The 22,752-nt window shown below is 39.8% G+C and overlaps 1 protein-coding gene across 1 annotated transcript in view; it reads left to right on the top strand.

The window, feature by feature from the left end:
- Positions 1–20,456, top strand: part of ints9 (integrator complex subunit 9) — a 288,812-nt gene extending 268,356 nt beyond the window's left edge. Inside the window, exons 15-18 of the mRNA XM_039738053.1 lie at positions 5,144–5,242; positions 14,093–14,230; positions 20,182–20,216; positions 20,435–20,456. Coding sequence (XP_039593987.1) covers positions 5,144–5,242; positions 14,093–14,230; positions 20,182–20,216; positions 20,435–20,456 — 294 coding nt within the window. The remainder of the gene's footprint in view (positions 1–5,143; positions 5,243–14,092; positions 14,231–20,181; positions 20,217–20,434) is intronic.
- The last annotated feature ends 2,296 nt before the right edge of the window (positions 20,457–22,752 follow it).

Here is a 22,752-nt window from a genome sequence, read left to right on the forward strand (position 1 = left end):
ATAAACAAGGCTTCATTTGGGAGAGGTTTTTGCAGTTTCTCGGGCCGTGTTGAGGTGGGATGGTATAGCAGGCTGCTTGGGATTATTGACACATTTACAAGACAAAAGACACTGAATGGAGACATGAGAGTGGATTTAAAGTGGGCCAGATTTACGAGTTTTGCCATAAGCTTTGGTAATTCTAGTGTTAAATCTATAAAATATTGTTTTTCTGCTTTGCTGAAATGACCCTATAACTGCCTTTTTCATATACTGTATATATTCATTTGGCTGTTTCCTGCTGATTATTTCAAAATGTTTTCAAAATTATTTCAAAATTTACCCTTAAGTTCCTAGTTGTGTCTCTATGTATTTGATGAACTCGTTTTAAAATAAGTCTCAATCCACTCTTCTAATACCCTTCGTAATTTAAAACACTTCAATTAATTCAATCTTCTTTTGCTTAAACTGAAAAGGCTCAGCTCTTTTAGACCTTCCATTGTGTATTCGGGCCTAACATTTTTATTTCATCCATACATACACTTTACATTTACCAACATTACATTTCTCCCATAACAAATTAGCCCATGCTTGTATGCTGTCCAGGTCCCTCTGTAATGATTCAGTGGATTCTACATTATCTGCCAATCCACCTATGTTAGCATAATCTCAAAATGTACCCAGTTTGTTAGTTATATTCCTATCCAAATCATTTATATATATTTTGAAAATAGCAGCGGCCATAGCACTAACCCCTGTGAAACACCACTCTTGACATCAGCCAATTCTGATAAGAGTCCTTATACCATAACCCTCTGCTTCCTGTGTCTGAGCCAATTTTGCACCCATGTACAAACATCACCCTGAACTCCCACTTTTTAGCTTGATGCACAGCTTTTCCTGTAGCACCTTATCAAATGCTTTCTAAACGTCAAGATGAATAATATCATATGCTCCACTTTGATCATACCCTTTTTTTGCTTCCTCATAGAATTCCAGCATGTTTGTAACACGTGACCTCCATCTCCTGCATCCTGACTCTTCAGTAAAACTCCTCTTCTTGCCATGTATCGCTCAGTCTTATCCTTAATGATTCCTTCTATTAATTTTCCTGTGATGCATGTTAACACTAGAATCCCTGAAGCCTACAAAAAAAGTTGTAATGCCGTGCCGCCTTAAATTCCCTCGCACCTCTTCATCAGAGTCTTTGTTTTGCAAGTGTATCAATCAGCAGAAGAAGCCTGTTATCCTGTCCCCCCAGCTCAAGTCAGTTTATCTGGGTGTGTGGTGTCTGGAATTGTATAGGGTAAATAATATATCATTATTTGGAATGCACAAATTTCATTTTTGTTCCATGTCTATAACGATCTGGGTAAATCTAAGATGACAGGAAATACGAGGCAAGAAATTTTGGTCACATAAGTAAAACAGAAATTTTTTCATGTTTATAGTACTAATGACAAAATGCTGACGTGAAGTGTATAATGACTAAAGTCCAAATATCACATGGTACAACAAAATTGCCTCTCTCTATCTGAGTTGATGGCATTTATCTCCATTCTTTTCACAAAGCTGTGATGACCACAGTTGGTGCTGTGGTTGATGCCTGGTCAGAACTATTTGTTGTACCAGCAATCAAAGATAAAATGCCCCATGACCGCTATCAAACTATCATGCGGCATTTGTGCTTTGACAACAGAGACACCTGAGCAGAACATGTGAAAAACAACAGATTTGCTGCGATCTCAGACATCTGGAAACATTTTGTTGAGAACTGCGTTTTGAGTTACAACCCAGGGCAACATATTACTGTTGATGAGCAACTGTTTCCAACCAAGGTCCATTGTCCATTCTTGCAATACATCTCAACCAAGCCAGAGAAATGTGCCATAAAGTTTTGGATTGTGGCAGGTTTGAAGACAAAATACATGTGTAAGGCCACTCCTTATTTGGGAAAAGGTCCCAGTCATCCCACAGGAGAATTACTTTCAGAGACTGTGATCATAAAGCTTATGGAGCCGTTTCTCGGCAAAGGCAGAACCGTAACAACAGGCAACTTCACATTGCTTTCACTGGCTAATAGACTGCTGCACCGTAACACAACTGTGCTTGGCACCATAAAGTTTAATGGGAACTTCACCGGCAGCTAAAGTCACTTTAGTATACAAATAATACTCCACGCTAGTGTTTAGATCTGGCAGTGCTGTGCTGATGGTATATGCGCCCAAAAATAAGAAGTCTATCTTCATTTTCAGTACCATACACTATAACGTGGAGTTTGGGCACAATCAGGGGAAAAAAAAAGATGTTCAAGTGACATATTTTCAAATAGTGGCATTTTCATGCATGGATGTGTGTGTGCAGAGAGAGAGGCAGAGACAGATTTGAATTCATCCAAGTGGTTAATGGAATACAAAATAAACACTTTAGCAAAGGTATAATGAAACAAGTGTGCTTTTATTCAAGGATAAAAGTGAATAACAAAAAAATCAAGTGACAACAAGATATCAAGAAGACCTGATTCACCAGCTTTTGTGTGTCTGCTTGTTTCCCTTCAGCAGTAACTTTTAGAGTAGCAAAAATTTACACCGGCTGTTACAAACTCCAGTCAAATGTATGATTTTATTATATAATAGTAATAATAGCAGCTTACTACTCAAAACGGGGAAACCCCACACCCTTTTAATTACGAGGCAGCAGTTCTTACCTCTGCACCAGCCAAGCAGTCATGTCGAATTTCTGTCAATTAATATTGGGGCTTGGGTTTTTACTCATTCACAGCAACATGTAAATTGAATAATTTCTTTTTCTTTGGTTGTATTTTTAAATAAAAACGCACTTCTTTTGTTATGCCCTTTGTGAAAGTGTATTTGATATTTGGACTTCATTCTTCATACATTATATACTTCACGACAGCATTTTGTCAGTTTTTACTATAACATGAAAAAAGTTTGTTTTAGTTATATGATCAACATTTTTTGCCTCATATTTCCTGTCATCCTACATTCACCCAAATCTTTGTAGACACCGAACACACATGAAATGTATATGTTCCAAATAATGATATATTTTTTACTTTATACAATTCTAGACACTTCACAGCCAGATAAACCGATTTGAGCTCTTAGAATTTTGAGTCTCACTTCAGCTGCGCCGGTGGGTATGGGATAGCAGGGTTTCTGCCACTGCTGATTGACACATTTGCAAAATAAAGACACTGATGAAGAGGTTGTGAAGTAATTTATAATGAGCCGGCTTTACGCTTTTTTTTGTTGGCTTCAGGGATCTACTGTCAAGCTTACTGGCCTATAGTTGCTTGGGTCTGCCCGGTCACCCTTTTTATATAATGTGATAATATTTGCCATTTTCCAGTCTTTTGGGATTTCCCCACTGTGCAGTGACTTCCCAAAAATATTAAGAACTAGACGGTAAATAGTTTCTGGTCCTGGTAATTTGTTTGATTTCAGCCAATTTAATCTAAGCAGTACTTCTCCCTCTACAATTTCTAAATTACTCAGTACCTCCTCAGTAGCCCTTTTTACAACTGGGAGGTTATACACTTCTTCATTTGTGAAGACCTCAAAGAAATGCAAATTTAGAGCATGTGCCATTTCACTGTGTGTATTTTTTAATTCCCCTTTACTATTGTTGATGTACTTCACCTCTTCCTTGACTGTTCTTTTACTACTAAAATACTGAAGCAATGTCTTTGGGTCATTTTTTGCCTTATCTGCTGTATTCCTCTCTAACTGCTTTTTAGCCTCCCTAATATCCTTCATGATACAGTATGTGAAATGTTTTAAACCTTTTTCACTGCTAAAGTGCCCCATGGCTATAATGTCCCCTATAAACTTGCCTTTTTAATATTAGTAAAAAGATATACATAGAAATTACAGCCTACATTTGTGGTCTATAACACACTCCTAAAATAAAGCCTTGTTCCCTAATACTTTCCAGATGAAGCCAGATGGGGCTCATCATCCAATTAAACAGCCACCCCACCTCTTTTTCTGTTCTTTCTGTCCTTTCTGAAAATGTGTATCCCTATCTTTGTTATTTAGCCTGTTGTCAGTTTATTGCTATAATATCATAATTGTGCTCTGCTACATACAACTCCATATAACTTCACTTGTTTTATTTTTGACACTTCTAAAGGCAAAGTTTTTGATGTGTTACTTTACTTATTTTACTTTTCTACTTAAACTTTGAGCTAGAATTAACATTACTATGTATTTTTATTTTTACACTATTGTTCTTTCATGTACAGTTCTATACCTGGCCTGTCCTAAACTCACTGTCCCCAATAACCTAGTTTACACAACCCTTGACTAACCTATTCATCTGCCCCTCCAAATCTGATGCAACCAATTGTGAGTGAAGTGGTTCTGTATAAACTTGTACCATTATACCCTACACAAGATATGAGCCACACATTCAGCCTTCTAATCTCCTCACTCTTAACTGGGGTGGGTACATGGCACAGGCAGAACTTGGGAGAAGACTACCTTGTAGGTTTTGTTCCTCAGCCTGGCACTAAACTCTTTAATAGGCTACCCTAATGTATGTCATTTGTTCCAATGTGGACAATGATAACTGCATCCACCCCTACTCTTGCCAAGAGCCTATCAAGCTTTACAAGGAAGTCTCCCACCTGTGCATCATGAAGGCATCCTTTTTCTTCATTCATCTAAATAGATGATTTTAATAACATCATTACAGAGTTAACAATAGGACATCATGTATTTCTAGACACTTAACTTATTCAACATGTGGATGGACTGTTGTGAAAAAGCTTCTCTCACTCTGAACAAGACTTTTGGCAGCGGTGATGTTTAAGTGATACAGCATAGAAAAGAGGCCATTGTTGGGATGAATTGTGTCATGAATAATTTCTTAGCTCTGGTTCGACATTGCTTGGTATAGATGTCCTGGAGGTTAATGACTTCATACTCTGCAGTGTGTTCAGCTGATCGCACCACTCCCTGTAGAGCCTTCCTGTCCTCCTGCGTGCAGTAGTAACATGAAGTCAAAGACTGAAATTGTTTAAGATCTGATGACATGTGGTAGGTCTCAAAGGTGTGCTCAAAATATACAAATTGGAGCTGAGCTATATCAAAATTAATTTATAATATTTTCTAGCAAATAATGTTTTTTTCACTTTCAGCTTGCAGATTCACTTATGCCAATTGAAATGAAGCCTGGCGTTTCTGTTGCAACCATCTCAGCTACACTGCACTCAAAGGACAATAAACATGTGTTGCAGGTAAGCATTGTTTAAAGCCATTAAAACAACTGTAAATTAATTGAAGTATGCTTTTGGAAAGATAGATATGGTATTTTATTTTTTGATTGAGTTAAAAGTTTTTTACTGTAGATACATTTAACCTATAAATATGAATTCATCATAAACTGTGCCACATAAGAGTTTTGAAATCCCAATTATGTATTAAGTATTATGTATTTAGTATCTTTAAATTCTAAAAAAAGGGGGATATTCACATACTGCATAGTGCAATTTTAGAAAGATTTGTGCAAACAGGAAACAGTAGAGTAAGAATTAATTTATGTACAAAATAAGTTAATTATTTTCATGAATGGCCTGTACACTGGTACTGTGAGTGTTGTGCAGAGTGGAGGCAGAACCTCTGTGTTTTTCCCAGTTGATTCTGGGGTTCATCAGGGGTATGTTCTTGCTCCTACTCTGTTCAATGCTTGTATGGACTGGGTGTTGGGCAAGGTCATGGGATCCAGCGGTTGTGGGGCATCTGTTGGTGAAGAAAGATTCACTGATCTTGCCTTTGCTGATGATGTTGTGATCTTCGCGGAGTCAATGGAGGCTCTATTCAAGCCTCTCAAGAGACTGAGCGAGGAGTCTGAGTGTCTGGGCTTGCAAGCGTCCTGGATAAAAACCAAGACCTCTTAGGCACAGCCATCAGCAGTGTGTCTGTCTGTGGAGAGTGTCAACCTTGTCGAGAGGTTTACTTACCATGGCAGTGACATTCATGTCTCGGGTGACTCTTCCTATGAAGCCAGTAGACATATTGGGAGAGCATGGGGGGTCATGAGGTCACTGGAAAGGGGTGTGGTGGTACTCCCGATATCTATAAAAAAGGACGAAGGTCCAAGTCTTTTGAGTCCTGGTGCTTCCTGTCTTGCTATATGGTTGCAAGATATGGATGCTATCCAGTGGGCTGAAATGAAGACTGGAGTCCTTTGGTACTGTGTCTCTCCAGAGAATCCTTGGGTACCGCTGGTTTGACTTTGTGTCAAATGAGCAGTTGCTCATGGAGTTCCGAGTGAGGCACATTACCTGCATTGTGAGGGAGCGTCAATTACTGGATCCTGAGCTGTTTTGTCGTGTGATGGGTGCAGCAACGCACTGTACCAGTGCATACTCCTCGAATTGACTTGAAAAAAGCAATCACCAATGGTATGAGAGCCTCTTTTCAATATAAAGATAAGAAAAAAATTTCATTTGGCTTTAACCACGCAGGTTATTGTAATACTCTAAAGTACAATCAAAACAGACTTCAGGAAGATGGTTGTAAAATTCTCATGTCTGGAGTTGGCATATAAAACGGTGGCAAAATATCAGTCTACTCTTAAGACAATAGTATGTGAATGGAGAATAATTTTATAATGAATCGAAACAAATCACTACATAAACATGACAACTTTTAAAACAGAACTGATAATACACACCCTAACATCTGAGAGGGGAGGACCACAGAACAAAGAGAGGAAAGACAAAGGTCCATAACCTGCTTTTAATAATTAATTATTTAATAATAATTTTTTTTAAGTCAGAAATTGTTGTAGAGATCTGTAGGCAGTCTCCTGGCATAGTGCTTTGAGGGTGTGTGACATTGAAGTGATGTACAAATGTAAATGAAAATTTAGGTTTAACAATTTTTATAAACTATTTCAGGACCTAGGAACTAAAGGTAGGAGTTCATGGTTCCAAACTGACTTATTGACAGGGGTCTTTAATCAGTTTCTCACAAGGTAGTATAAAAGTCAGGACTTAAAATGAGTATAAGAATTCGTAGAGAAGATGGAAGAAAACAGAAGAGAATAGTGAAACTCCACTTATCTTAACAATTAACCAGTGCAAGAACTCACAAATCCTAATATGGGAGTGCCAGACTGGATGAAAGCCCAGGTGTCTTTGAATCTGATGCCACATCCAAAGGGCATAAGAAATGAGACCATCAAGTGCGGGGAAAAGAAATTTACATTTTAGGGAGCCCAAGGGAAGAAAGAGGGTGAGGAGAGGACTAAATTAATTGTGAGGATAGTGTAGCGGGGTCATATAGGTATTGTTGTTTATAGTGTTTGCACCCATTCGCTTCTCGTCACAGCACCCAGTTTAAACTAGTATGTGTCTGTTTAAATGTCATACCCGTAATGAGAAACGGGGAAGGATGTTGCGGGGATGCAGCAACCCCTGGATACGTCAGTACCGAAGTTTTGCCAGTTACATCCGGCTTATCATTATTTAAACGATCAGGAGGGAAAGAGGAAGGAAAGGGAAGGAGAGAGATGGAGATTTCAAGTATCGACAACCGATCATCATTTTTCTGCCATTATTTACATCACACCTTGTTCCAGTTTGCTTCTCATTCCGCCGGAATCACTACAGCACCATCATCGCCAGAAACCCCGGGGTTGGACATTATTATCCACCATTCGCCGAGGAAGCATGGTGAGGTTGTTCTGTTTTATTCGGGAGATTCAAACACAAACATATTTGATCAGTCATCCGTATTCTGGGCAGTAATTTACCCTGACTCAATTTCACATTCATTGTCATTCAGTACTCATCCATTGGTATTATTTGTGTTTTGTGTTTGTTATACGTTTACAGGGGCAAGGGAGGTTTTGTTATTGTATATGTGTTGCTTTCACTTTGCTGCTTTGGTGGAGGGATATATATAGATATATTTTATGTCGTGGATTTATATTATTTTATCTGTCCGTGTGTTTCATTAATATATTCCTACACGTAATTTACATATCTGCTTTTGTTTGTTAGTCTTTGAACCGTCGATTGGGGAGGAGAGAAAATATTTTGTCAGAGGTACGGCTTGGTATAGGTAGGTTTTCTCAGTATTTCATCCAGGCCACAGGTCCTGGTAGTGTGGCTGCCAGCTGGGTAAGGGGTCGGCGATTACATAAGTTTAATAACCAGTCCCTCTCCAGATCAAAGGGACTGTCTGTGCCCAATTGAAGATTTGTTGTTCCTTTAAGAACACTCCACATGCATCCTGTTGTGCACTAAGGCATAGTGCTTAACAGAAGATCTTTTTGTATTGTAGAGGGAGCGGCAAAGATGGTATCTAATCCCTATATTTAAGCGGAGGTTAGAGAAGTGCATGACAGTAACATGTTAAGCAGAATAAAAATCTTTATTATTAACTACACTTGCCATCCATCCATCCTCTTCCACTTATCTGAGATTGGGTTGCGGGGACAGCAGCTTGAGCAGAGATACCCAAAATTCCCTCTCCTCTGCCACTTCTTCTTGCTCTTCTGGGGGAATCCTGAGGCATTCCCAGGCCAGCCAGGAGACATAGTCCCTCCAGCGTGTCCTGGGTCTTCCCCGGGGCCTCCTCCTGGTTAGACATGCCCGGAACACCTCACCAGGGAGGCGTCCAGGAGGCATCCTGATCAGATGCCTGAGCCACCTCATCTGACTCCTCTTAATGTGGAGGAGCAGCGGCTCTACTCTGAGCCCCTCCCGGATGACTGAGCTTCTCACCCTATCTTTAACACTAGAATTACCGGAGCCTACGAAAAAACTTGTAGATCCGTCCCACCTTAAATTGCTTCTCACCTCTCCTTCAGTGTCTTTTATCCTTTAAATGTGTTGATAAGCAGCAAGCAGTCTACTATCACATTCCCCACCGGCGCACAGTTTTCTTAGCTTAAGTCTGTTTACCTGCGTGCCAGTTGCTTGGAGTTGTATAGAGTGAGAAGACAAGCAAATTCACAGTTTTTATAAATGCTATATCGTTATTTAGAACACATGCATTTTATGTGTGTTCCGTGTCTACAACGATCTGTGTCAGGGTTGCCCACACTTTTTGGCTTTTTCAAGCTACTTTTAAAATGACAAGGTCAAAATGATCTACCTACATTTACATACACTTAGTACCAGAGGTGGGTAGTAACAAGTTGCATTTACTTGAGTAACTTTTTCAAAAAATTTACTTCTAAGAGTAGTTTTACTGCACCATACTTTTTACTTTTACTTGAGTACATTTGTGAAGAAGAAACGATACTCTTACTCCGCTACATTGGGCAGCACTCGAATCGTTTCTTTTTTTCCATTAGATAAAGTCTGACAGACAATTTTCAATCTGCTCTGTAGCGTATGCTGTCAAGTTGTGCACACGCCTTCCATTGCATCTCAACTGCGATTTTAGTTCCCTCTCCTTTCTCTTTCTCAGCTCGCTTTTTGGGAGGAAGTCAGTTTCGTAGTTTTTATAAACTGTTCAAAAGTACCTTTTCCTTCTTTGGAATAGCAATGATAGATTGACAGATCAGACAAACACACTTCGATTGTGACAGTGTGAGAGAAAAAAATCCTCTTCCAATTCCACATCCAGCCCATAAACAACTTTTTTTTTTTTTTTTTAAATCCCTTCTTAAGTAGATATAAATTGGAAGGCTAACTAGATCACTTAGAAAGCTGGAGTTTTGCAGTAGCTCGCGTGTTTGATCGTGCGTGCGGGATGACCAGTGTTTTCGAAGAAAAAAGATCTCAGACTGGCCGCCCTGTATGTCAGTCAAGTGGCAAATGGCATAGGGAGGATATAAGATAGACTAACATTTAAAAAAACATTTTTTTGAATGCAATGCGATCTACCTGCACTCCAGTTCCGATCTACTGGTTGATCGCGATCGATGCATTGGGCACCCCTAATCTATGTAAACACATCGTTAAAAAAGAAAAGTTTTTCATGTTTTAGTAATAATTGACAAAATGTAGACATGAAGTTTATAATGTGTGAAGTCTGAAGTCCAAATATCAAAGAAACACTTTCACAAAAGGTACAAATATAACAGAACAAGTGCGCTTCACTGCAGAAAAGCAGTGACCCAATCCTGAGTCCACCAAACCGGACCCCCTCAACGCCCTGGCTGTGCCTATAAATTCTGTCCATAAAAGTTATGAACAGAACCTCTGACAAAGGGCAGCCCTGGCAGAGTCGAACTCTCGCTGGAAACTGGTTCGACTTACTGCCAGCAATGCAGACCAAGCTCTGACACATACAGGGACCGAACAGCCCTAATCAGGGGGTCTGATACCCCATACTCTGGGAGTACCCCCCACAAGATTCCCCAAGGGACACGGTCGGACACCTTTTCCAAGTCCACAAAATACATGTAGACTGATTGGGCAAACTCCCATGCACCCTCCAGGACCCTGCTAAGTGTGTAAAGCTGGTCCACTGTTCCGCGACCAGGACGAATACCACACTGTTCCTCCTGAATCTAAGGTTCGACTATCTGATTGACCCTCTTCTCCAGGACCCCAGAATAGACTTTTCCAGGGAGGCTGAGGAGTGTGATCCCTCTGTAGTTGGAACACACCCTCCGGTCCCCCTTCTTAAACACACTTAACTGCACTTGCCTACAACAAAATTTGGTATGTCATCTCTCATAAAAGCAGCAATATATCAAAAGAAAATAACTCACATTTTACATACTGTATACAAAAAAGAAAGAACAATAAAATAACGAGCCGTAAGTAAATAGGTTCAAGCCTTTGGACGTTATGTTGTGTGAGTGAGTGTGTGTGATTCATTCAGAAATGAGATAGGTGTTTTGATAGATGTCCACCAGGACTTTTTTAGGAAGTTAGACCCGTTTCAGTTTCCTGTGAAAGCAGAGTCTCTGTTGGGCCTTCTTCGCCAGTCTTCATCAGGTAAGAAGTCTTAAGGGACCTTGTCTGCTCTTTTGTTATGTAAACCAAAAGGGACCAGCTTTCTACACATATTTCACTACTTCTCCATAAATGTAGAAGTGGAGATGGTCTACTGTCTTAGTTCTGATGAGGTCTATGATCATTTGCTTTGTTTTGGTGGTGTTTAGAACTAATTTGTTGCCCTTATACCACTTAGCCCTATGATCCACCTCATTCTTATAGGCCACATCTTCCCCATCTGAAATTATTTCAACTATTTTGATGTCAGCATCTAATTTAATTATGGTATTGGAGAACTAATAATAGGTGAATGGGAGTGCAGTCATGGGAAAAGAGCATTGGGCTTAACACACAACCCTGTAGGGTTACCATGTTCAAGGTGAGAGTAGAATTGTGGTTCCCAATCCTGAGAAGCCATGGTCTTTTGAAATAGAGAGTTCATGACTCAGGAGCAGAGATGTGTCCAAACGTAGGTTGCACAATTTATTGACAAGTTTGTGGGAGATTATGGTGTTAAACGCTTAAACACAAATAAAATCCTCACTAAGGTGTTTGGTAGTTTAAGTAGTGTTAGAACCATATGGAGTGCAGTTAAGACTGCTTGCTCTGTGGAGTGATTTGCATGTTAGGCAAACTGGTGATAGTCCATATCTGGGGGGTTGTTGGATCTAATGTGTGAGAACACCAATCTCTCAGAGCTTTTCATAATTATTGGTTTGAAAGCAACCAAGTGATAGTCATTTAAACACTTCACCACCGACTTCTTGGACACTGGAGTGATGATGGTGGATTTAAGGGATGTTGAAACAGCTTATTGTAATGAAAGGTTGATTTAAACTTTCCTTTGATGTCTGTCTGGGAACTCCATCTAGGCCCACTGCTATTACTGGTAACATTTTTCTGCAGTGTGTATATCCTTGGGTGATTCTACCAGTACCGTATAATGAGCAGTTAGGCCATTAGAGTGACAAAACGGACAAAGAACTGCTTCAGACCATCAGATAGTTTGGTGTGATTGGTAAACTCCACAATGCTGACCTTGTACACATACTGCGGGGGTGATTCTTAAAGTGGTTCTTTGTTGCAATGCCTATATTTGCACTTAGCATCTTTGATGCCTCTCTTGAAGTTCATTAGTGCTTCTCTGTAAGCTTGTTTATCCCGTAATCTTAAAGCCTAATCTCATTCTTTAACACTAGAAACCCTGAAGCTTATGAAAAAAGTGTTTGACTTCAGTTCGCAAATGACTTTAGCTGCAGGTGAAAGCTGCTGTTGCTACTCCTTATTCACGAAAAGATCCCCGTCGTCTCACAGGAGAAAGACTTTCCGAGACTAAGGTCATGAAGCTTATGAAACCATAACAACAGTTGCGTAAAGTGTGACAGGAGCTTCCTCCTGCAGCTAAAGTCATTCACGTAATAAAATAGCATTATAGTTTGTGAGCAAGCCCGTAACGATCAAACACAGGAAGCACTGCAGTCTACTTGTGACTTTACACTGTAAGGAGATAAGTAAATAAATCAAGGTAAATAACATTTGATGTGGTTTTTATATAAGTAATATATAAATGTTTTTCATATAAAGACCATCACAAACAGAACTTTGCACAATACCTTGGCGAGCTCGGCATGCCTTGCTGTTTCGTTGAAGGATAGCGTGGCAAATTGACCAATAATATCCACTGACAGGTCGACGCCCGACCTTTTGCTGCATCCAAACGGTGCTGTCTTTCACCTTTATGCCTGGTGCAGCTGCGTTGTTCTTATGTGTGAGTGGACATTTCTTGCAGGGAGAGGTTCTGTTCTCTTTCTCCGATGTAGAACCGTCATCCTCATCTGAGTTCACCCCTGTTACAGCACATCTTTATTTGAAAATAGCAGTGTCAGATCGGGGGGAGCATAAATGTGAGTGAGAGAATAAAACTAAACATTACAGAGGGTGAGAGTGAATAATAATGTGTGAGCTATGCTTTGTTTAGCATGTTTATCGCATATATTTTTTATTGTTATGTTTTGCAATGCAGTGGCAGTTGTTGAGGGGTGCATCATTTGTTTTTGGATAGTTCAGGTGAGTGGTGTGGAGTGAGAGCCAAGTGCTTTCTGAATGTGTCTTGCTGCCAGTAGGTATAATTTATTAGTTATTAGTGAGCTGGACATTGTTTTTACTTATTTTGTTTATCTTCTTTTATTGTCACATTTTCCAGTGTAATTCCATTTGGCCAAAGGTACGTAATAGTTTAGGTGAGGTGTGTTAACTGCTTCCTTTCTGTGTCATTCTACGTGCCACTGTAATGTGTTAGTGATTAGCGAAATGGACTTTTCCATATTTTTAGGATATTTCATTTTACTGTCATTATGTTTTCCAGTGTAATTACAATTACCAAGGAGTGTGTGATTTGTTTACAAGTAGTTCAGTTGAGTGATGGCAGTATGGTCAATGTGCTTTCTTTCTGGATCGTGCTACCTAAAGAGTGCTGATTTTTTTTTTTGTTCTGTTTTATTCAACAGTAAAATTAGACATATTTCTAGTACTGTAGATGTGTATCATTTTTTTTTCCTCTTTATTTTTCTGACACATTTACTGACACTTCTGTTGTGTTTGGAAGCTTATTCCAACATTTTAGAGAAATCTGAATAACATTCAGTGTGTATTTAGTAAAATGCTATTGAATTTTGCAGCTTATTCTGCTCTAACGTAAATGTACAACATGACTATATTTCCTGTACAAATTCTGAAAGAGAAATGTCTGCCATTTATGTTTATCGGTGGAATGTGAATGTTGAATGAAAGAAGGTGAAGTTACAGCTAGTTAAATTAAAGTAACAGAAAACAGATGAAAATGAGGCTGAGTTGAAAATGCTTATTCAAGAAGGTTTGGAGTGGTGCTCTTGTATCTAATTAATATACTTTTTATGAACCATGAAATGCCTGCTGCAAGCTTTCTAAAAGAATATTGTTTTTTTCCTAAATTGTAAGTGTTAAAGTGTACTTGTACTGTATATAGTAGAAAGCTTAATTTAGTAAACCACAGGTAAAATACTCTTAGAATTATAAACTGCAAAAGTCATTAAAAGAGCGACAATTTGTGCCCAAGTTTTGTTTTAAGAATTTTTTTTACTGTTCAAATGTAAAATTCATTTTGCCGTACTGCTTTTAAAATAATTATGTCCCTTATTTTAGCCTCCTCTTAAAACAATGGTTCCCCCACTTTCTAAGAAGAGAAAGCGTGTGATTGAAGAACCCACTGAACTCAAAGCACCTAAACCATTGCTTAGTGGAACAATACCAGTTGAGTTATTTCTGGCTACTCTGCATAAGGTATCTATATTTTTTGTAACTCCTTTAATATAATTCAAAATTTTAGTTTCTAAGTATAGTGTATGTTTGTAACTCCATTTAACTGAAATGTGTTCATCCTCTTTAATAATAATAGTAATACATTTTATTTATATAGCAACTTCCATGTTAGGCTTTTGCTATTCTGGAAAACTACAACACACAGATGACCTTTTCAGGAGTTTTTAAAGTGTATAGCAGTATTGGTGTAATGCTGTTCCAAGTTTTTTGCTGAAAGTGGTAGACGCACATCATTACACACATAAATTATGTACTGCATTCTGACCTCATACTTATATGGTGGTTTGACCTGAGACCTGAATGTTAAATGTTACTTCAGTGTGAATGTTAATTAAAATACCATGTAGTATTTTCTACAGTTTGTTGTCTCTTTTAGCTGTTTTGCTGGTTTTTTTTAACTGTTCAAGAGCAAAGCACGTTTTGAGCGGATGGTGTGTTTTAAACACTGGGACGTGTGTAGGTAATTGAAAGCAACCACAGCTGTGACAGCAGCAGCAGCAGAAGAATTCAGATAGTAAGTAAATAACTAGTGCCGTATCCACTGATAGTAATTATTTAATTAAGTTCTTCAATAAAGAATACATTAAAGGATGAAAAAAGAACATTTCTTGATCAGTAAATAATCACACTCAAGCCAGTGATCTTCTGCACTAGGAAGCAAAGCCAAAGAGCACAATTAACACTAGAATCCCTGAAGCCTATGAAAAAAGTTGTAATTCCGGGCTACCTTACATTCTTTCGCACCTCCTCATCAGCGTCTTTGTTTTGCAAATGTGCCAATCAGCGCAAGCAGCCTGCTATCCCAACATCTCCCCCAAACCCCCCCATTCCCAAACCGAAGCAGCCCAAGTCAGACAAAAAGTTCTTCCAGATCAAGTCTATTTATCTAGGTGTGATAGATTTATACAATTCCAGGAACTTCACAACCAGATAAACAGACTTGAGATGGGAGAACTTCAGCTGCATTGGTGGGGGGTGATGGGATAGCAGGCTGTTTGAGCTCATAGACAACTTTGCAAAACAAAGATGCTGATTAGAAGGTGTGAAGGAATTTAAGGTGGCCCAGGATTACGTCTTTTTTCGTAGGCTTCAGGGATTCTAATGTTAAGGGTGCAGAAAACATTTAAAAGTATTGTATTAATAGTTTCATTGAGATAGAAAGAATGCATGGAAGAAAGTTAAAAAAAAACTGACAAGAGATACAGTCACCTAGGAAAACAAACAGAAGTAAGGGAAAGTTGACTACATTTAAGGTATATTAAAGTGCATAAATAGTAGTGTGAAAAGATTTGTGAAGAATTAAGGAAATACATCAACATAGAGGAGTCAGTAGGTATTTAAACTGCTGTAATTGATTTAAACTTAAATTAATAGTATATTTAGTTTCTAATTTTAAAAAGGGTTACCAGTCACCCAAACAGATTTTAAGAAGGAGGCTAAATGATATAAGTTCTGTATGATGTGGGAGTTTTCCATAGTTTTGACAAGGTCTGTCTTCAGCAGGTGAACATATGCATTAGATGCCATCTAATCCAATACCTTGAGTTCAGGGTTATTGAATTAACTACAAGAGGGGATGCCTAGCCTGCACTGACGTACAAAATTAGCAAATCTTGCCCAGGTGTCCCTTAGCTTCATTTTATTTGCAATTTCTCTAAGCAAAGACCCCTTTAAAGGTGATAATGGTTTGTCTGTCTTTCTTGGTAAATTATTTTTTTTTTGCAATACAATAGTACAAACTACATTGCATAGCAATTCCTCTCCAAGTGCAGGCACAGAGTGCTGTGAGAGCTCTCAAGGAAAACTGCAAGAATAGATTATACCACTCACTAAATATAGAACTATTAGCAAAATACCCACGCTTTGCAGCGGAGAAGTAGTGTGTTATAGAATTTATGAAAAAGAAAAGGAAACATTTTAAAAATAACATAACCTGATTGTCAATGTAATTGTTTTGTCACTGTTATGAGTGTTGCTGTCATCAAGGATTTGATTATCATTATTTCTTTCAATCAGGTTCGTATTTGGAGGATGTGTTGTGTTCAAGTTACATTCCGTGTTTGTCAACCGTTGCAAAGATAACAGGTTTCATTCATCGAAGTGTTCACTACCCAAATCGCTACACGTGAATGTAAGATGTTTAACAGGCATTCCCGGTATTAACTTGTGGATTTGCCTGCGAATATTTAGCGGCAACATGTCTATGAACTTGTGGAATCTCTTGCCAGTATTTACCGACAGCGTCTTGTAACAGTTGTCACATTTTTTTATTGTGTGCTTTTAACTGTTTCTGCCGCATGCTTCCTTTTAGAAATTATGTCCCAGTAATTGACTGTCTGTGGGATATTTGTTTGAGAAGAATTGGGGGCAAACTACGCCTGTGTGTCCTTGCTAAACGTACAATGGTGTGACATGAGGGGAACTGACTGTAAAAAGGCAAAGAGGCATGTATTTTGAACGAAAAGGGAGAAGACAGCGAAGGAGTGGAATAGTGAGAAGGAAAACTGTTTAAATAAAGAGCTGGGAAGGTGAATGGAAAGAAGCAGCCAGCGGTAAAGCAAGGAAGACTCCGTAATAAGGACGGTTGGGTGCACGTACAAGGTGTAACAATAAGATTGTTAAGCCTTATGATAATGTTCCCGCACGGAGGGTTTAGAGAGACGCACCGGGAGAAGTATAGAATAGGGAAGCCCGTGTGACTGTTCTGCTGTTCTCCTTCGACAGTTCTGTGACTCTGCATATTTGTATGCACCTCTCTAAAGTCAGTTTGTCTTCTTTCAGTAATCTTTGTTGCAAACTTGCATCACTGGCTCCGCACACAATTCGGTCACGTATGAGGAAACTTTTAATCTCCCCGAAATTGCATGTGCCTGCTAGCACTCTCAGATCTGTGACGTAGTTGTCTATATTTTCTCCCCTTGCCTGATTTCTTGAAAAAAATCTGAACCTCTCTACAGTTTCGTTTATTTTCGGGTTGTAATGTTCATCAAATTTACGCATCATCAAGCTCATGGTTAACTCATCAGGTCTTACATCACCGGTCAGCGTCTGACACAATTCTCTGCCACTCTCTCCAATAAGATAACGGAATAATCTGACCTTGGTATTTTCCTCTGCCTCCGGCATTGCAGGTTCTGTGTATAATCTGATCTCGTCCTTCCATGTTCTCCCTGACTTTGCCAGGTCTTTAGCATCGAGGCTTAATGTCAGCGGCGGTCTCAGACCCTCCATTTTCCTTTCTTGTTAGCGTCTCCGTGTCCCGAACTTTTAACAGCAAACTGGCATGACTTTCGGCGCAGTTCCGTCACCTACGCTGCCACCATGTTTCTCTCTCGAGATTATTAAAAGGCACAGGGCACGCTTCCAGTTTGTCTCTTTATTTCACAGTAGTTAAAGCCAGAACAGTCGCACGGGCTTCCCTGTTCTATATATCTCCCGGTGCGTGTCTCTAAACCCTCCGTGCGGGAACATTACCATAAGGCTTAACAATCTTATTGTTACAGAAGGGGTGCCTGCTAACATAAAAGGGATATTCGGACCTCACGGTTTTACTTGTCTGTTGTGGAACGTGCGTCGGCCATGGATAGACGCTAATGGTGAGTCACCTGGGTGAGACAGACTTCATTCTTCAATAATGGAACTGTTGACGAGCCGGTGAGATTGCTTCTTTACATGTAAATTAAGTCAATTACGTGGGAGGCGTGGGGATGGAGGACGCAATATAGGCAGGCAGCCAACTATGTGGCAGGCGTGGTGATGGAAGACGCAACTCCGCCTCACACGGCGACCAAGCTGCATGCTATGGCCGTATATATGTATGTAAGTAGGATTCAGTTATGACCGTTACGCGTAGAATTTTGAAATGAAACCTGCTTAACTTTTTGTAAGTAACCTGTAAGGAATGAGCCTGCCAAATTTCAGCCTTCTACCTACACGGGAAGTTGGAGAATTAGTGACGTTGGAAAGTTCAATATGGCGGCCGACAGTGGTGTCATACCAACGAAATAAGTACGGACATCGGTTTCCGCTAAAAGTTCAATATGGCGGCCGACAGTGGCATCATACCACCGAAATAAGTACCAAATTTCAGCCTTCTACCTACACGGGAAGTTGGAGAATTAGTGACATTGGAAAGATCAATATGACGGCTGACAGTGGCATCATACCACCGAAATAAGTATGTACATTGGTTTCGGTTAGCGCAGGGAAGCCGCCTACCAAATTTCGTGAAGATGGGGCCATGAATAAGAAAGTTCAATATGGCGGACGTTGTTGATCGTTATGACCGTTACGCCTAGAATTTCGAAATGAAACCTGCTTAACTTTTGTAAGTAAGCTGTAAGGAATGGGCCTGCCAAATTTCAGCCTTCTACTTACACGGGAAGTTGGAGAATTAATGACGTTTGGAAAATTCAATATGGCGGCCGCCAGTGGCGTCATACCACCGAAATAAGTACGTACATCGGTTTTGGTTAGCACAGGGAAGCCACCTACCAAATTTCGTGAAGATGGGGCCATAAATAAGAAAGTTCAACATGGCGGACGTTGTCGACCGTTATCGACCGTTATGACCGTTACGTGTAGAATTTCAAAATGAATCCTGCTTAACTTTTGTAAGTAAGCTGTAAGGAATAAGCCTGCCAAATTTCAGCTTTCTACCTACATGGGAAGTTGGAGAATTAGTGATGAGTCAGTGAGTCAGTCAGTCAGTCAGTGAGGGCTTTGCCTTTTATTATTATAGATTATGTACAAGGATACATATTTGTTCAAATACATCAAAACAAAGTAGGAACTAATTAACATAAATTAAAAACAGCAATATTTGATCATCAGTAAATTGTAGAACCACATGGCCAGATTGTAGAAAAAAAGTCAGACAAGCCTGACCCAGCCAGAGTCCTGGAGACCTTGGTCAACAAGTTTCCTCCCCTTTACTGGCTATTTTATAGCAGAGTTAGAGCTAGACTGGCCTATCTAATAAAATGATCCTTCTACCCAATGATTAAAGTGCTGCTTTATCTTAATTTTCCATAGACAGGCAAACAACTTGTAAGTAGAGCAATGGCACCAAATGCCACATGAGGTTACCTGGAAGAGAAACAGAAGACAGTGGTACCTCGGTATATGCCCACTTTTGAATAAGTCCAACTCGACTCGCGTGCTACCCTTGTTTACCTTTCTCGAGACAAAGCCACAACTGCCCACTAGTGTCAGGGTGCCAGTTGCTAGCATTCAGTGAACAACCTGCGCTATAACTCTGTGAATTTTCACATGTGGTATAGCGGGTCCACAGCTCCTTTCAAAGGCCAGTTTTAAATAAATCACCGCGCTCGCGGCTTGGTGAGGGGGCATTGTGGTTGTGTGGCTGAAGCGGTTCTCAGGGTATCTGTGATTGTGAAAAACAAAGACGCTATTAAAAAGTAAATTGAGGTTAAATTTTCATTTATTTCATCTAATTGATGAATGACTAATGACTTTTTGCTGACTTGACAGTTGTCCAAAAGACGACCATTGACACCTTGCACAAGGAGGGCAAGACACAAAAGGTCATTGCTAAAGAGGCTGGCTGTTCACAGAGCTCTGTGTTCAAGCATATTAATAGAGAGGCGAAGGGAAGGACAAGATGTGGTCGAAAAAAGTGTACAAGCAATAGGGATAACTGCACCCTGGAGAGGATTGTGAATCAAAACTGTGGGGGAGATTCACAAAGAGTGGACTGCAGTTGGAGTCAGTGCTTCAAGAACCGCCACGCACAGACGTATGCAAGACATGGGTTTCAGCTGTCGCATTCCTTGTGTCAAGCAGTCAGCATCAGAAGCGTCTCACCTGGGCTAAAGACAAAACTGCTGCTGAGTGGTCCAAAGTTGTGTTCTCTGATGAAAGTAAATTTTGCATTTCCTTTCGAAATTAAGGTCCCAGAGTCTGGAGGAAGAGAGGAGAGGCACAGAATCCACGTTGCTTGAGGTCCAGTGTAAAGTTTCCACAGTCAGTGATGGTTTGGGGTGCCATGTCATCTGCTGGTGTTGGTCCATTGTGTTTTCTGAGGTCCAAGGTCAACGCAGCCATCTACCAGGAAGTTTTAAAGCACTTCATGCTTCCTGCTGCTGACGAACTTTATGGAGATGCAGATTTTATTTTCCAACAAGACCTGGCATCTGCACAAAGTGCCAAAGCTGCCAGTAACTGATTTAAGGACCATGGTATCCCTGTTCTTGATTGGCCAGCAAAGTCGCCTGACCTTAACCCCATAGAAAATCTATGGGGTATTGTGAAGAGGAAGATGCAATACGCCAGACCCAACAAATCAGAAGAGCTGAAGGCCACTATCAGAGCAACATGGGCTCTCATAACACCTGAGCAGTGCCACAGACTGATCGACTCCATGCCACGCTGAATTGCTGCAGTAATCCAGGCCAAAGAACTCCCAACTAAATATTGAGTGCTGTACATGCTCATACTTTTCATGTTCATACCTTTCAGTTGGCCAACATTTCTAAAAATCCTTTTTTTGCATTGGTCTTAATTGATATTCTAATTTTCCGAGATACTGAATTTGGGACTTTCATTAGTTGTCAGTTATAATCATCAAAGTTAACAGAAATAAACATTTGAAATACATCAGTCTGTGTATTCACTTTTTGAATGGAATTACTGAAATAAATCAACTTTGTCATGATATTCTAATTTTATGACTGGCACCTGTACATACTATTTATATAATAAAATCTGTACAGAAAATGTTTATTCACAATACATATGGCATAAAATTAAATAAAATGCTTCTTATAATTACAGTCTCTCATATTGTTTAATTTTTTATATAATGTCCTTATCTATAAAAAACTTAATTTTAATAAATCTGCTCAGCATTTGCCTTGTTAATATGTATGTATGTATGTACAGTATATGTATGTATATACAGTGGAACCACGGTTTGCGAGCATAATTCGTTCCGAAAATGTGCTCGCAATCCAAAGCATGCGTATATCAAAGTGAATTTCCCCATAAGAAATAATGGAAACTCAGATGATTCGTTCCACAACCCAAAACTATTCATATAAAAATGATTAATACTTTCTACACAAAATAAATTAACCTGCACTTTACCTTTGAAAAGAATCATGGCTGGTGTGAGTAAGTTTCTAAATTCTTGTGAGATTCCACTCAAATGGACGACTTGCAGAAGAACGTCCCAAAGCAATCGCAGTCACCCAGCGCTGTAGCAGTTCGCTGTAAAAAGCGAATCCAGAAAGATTGCGGACCCTCACTGACTCAAAAGTTAAGCAGGTTTCATTTCGAAATTCTACGCATAACAATCATAACTGAATCCTACTTACGTACATATATATGTTCATAGACTGCAGCTCGGTCGCCATGTGAGGCGGTGTTGCGTCCCCCATCACCAAGCCTCTCACGTAGTTGGCTGCCTGCCTATATTGCGTCCCCCATCCCCATGCCTCCCATGTAATTGACTGCCTGCCCATATAAGGCTGTCAGTCGCTCCGGTCTCTTCATTCCCTTCTTTGCTTCGCCACGGTATTCACGTCTCCCTGCTGATAACTCCAGTCTTTTTATTTCATCCACGGCTTCTCCGCTGTTTTATTTTTAGTTTATTACGATTATAGTTATTATGTAGGTATTATAGACTTAGTTTACTGTTCAGGTACGCATTTCCTTGCGGCGTTGCGTCCCCCATCACCACGCCTCCCACGTAGTTGGCTGCCTGCCTATATTGCATCCCCCATCCCCACGCCTCCCATGTAATTGACTGCCTGACCATATAAGGCCATCCTTCACTCCGGTCTCTTCATTCCCTTCCTTGGTTCGCCACGGTATTCACGTCTCCCAGCTGATAGCTGCAGCCTTTTTATTTAATCCACGGCTTCTCCGCTGTTTTATTGTTCGTTTATTACAATTATAGTTATTGTGTAGGTATTTTAGACTTAGTTTACTTTTCAGGTACCCATTTCCTTTATCGTTCCAACCGTACCCCCATTAACATGTCTATCAAGGTGATCCCCATCGATCAAAGAACTGTCACTTACCAAGTGGTTTCCATGCCCGGAGATGCCGCCTGTCTTTTACATTCTCTGTGTTACATATTGCACGGCCATATCAGGCTCAATCTTGATATCCGGAGGAACATTGTGTCTTATGTATTGAATGACTGGAACAGGCTCAAGGTGTGGACTGATGCCGGTACAGGAGATAATTATACTACACAGGGGCACTATAAGAGTGAAATGCTTAAGCCCTTCACCTATGCTTCTGCGTGTGAGTTGATGGCTGCCGCTGAATTATTCGGTTGTCGCTTTCAAGTGTACCGAAATGGCAAAATATTTTACACCTTTGGAGAACCACCAATGTCTCTTAAACATCTTAGATTCACAGGCGACGATTTCATTAGTGGACACTTTGATGTTTATGAATGCTTCAACTCTCAAAAGCTAGATGCAAAGTTATCGATGAAGCCGGTTGTATAC

The sequence above is a fragment of the Polypterus senegalus genome, chromosome 16 (genome assembly GCF_016835505.1).
Source record: "Polypterus senegalus isolate Bchr_013 chromosome 16, ASM1683550v1, whole genome shotgun sequence".
NCBI classification, from domain to species: domain Eukaryota; kingdom Metazoa; phylum Chordata; class Cladistia; order Polypteriformes; family Polypteridae; genus Polypterus; species Polypterus senegalus.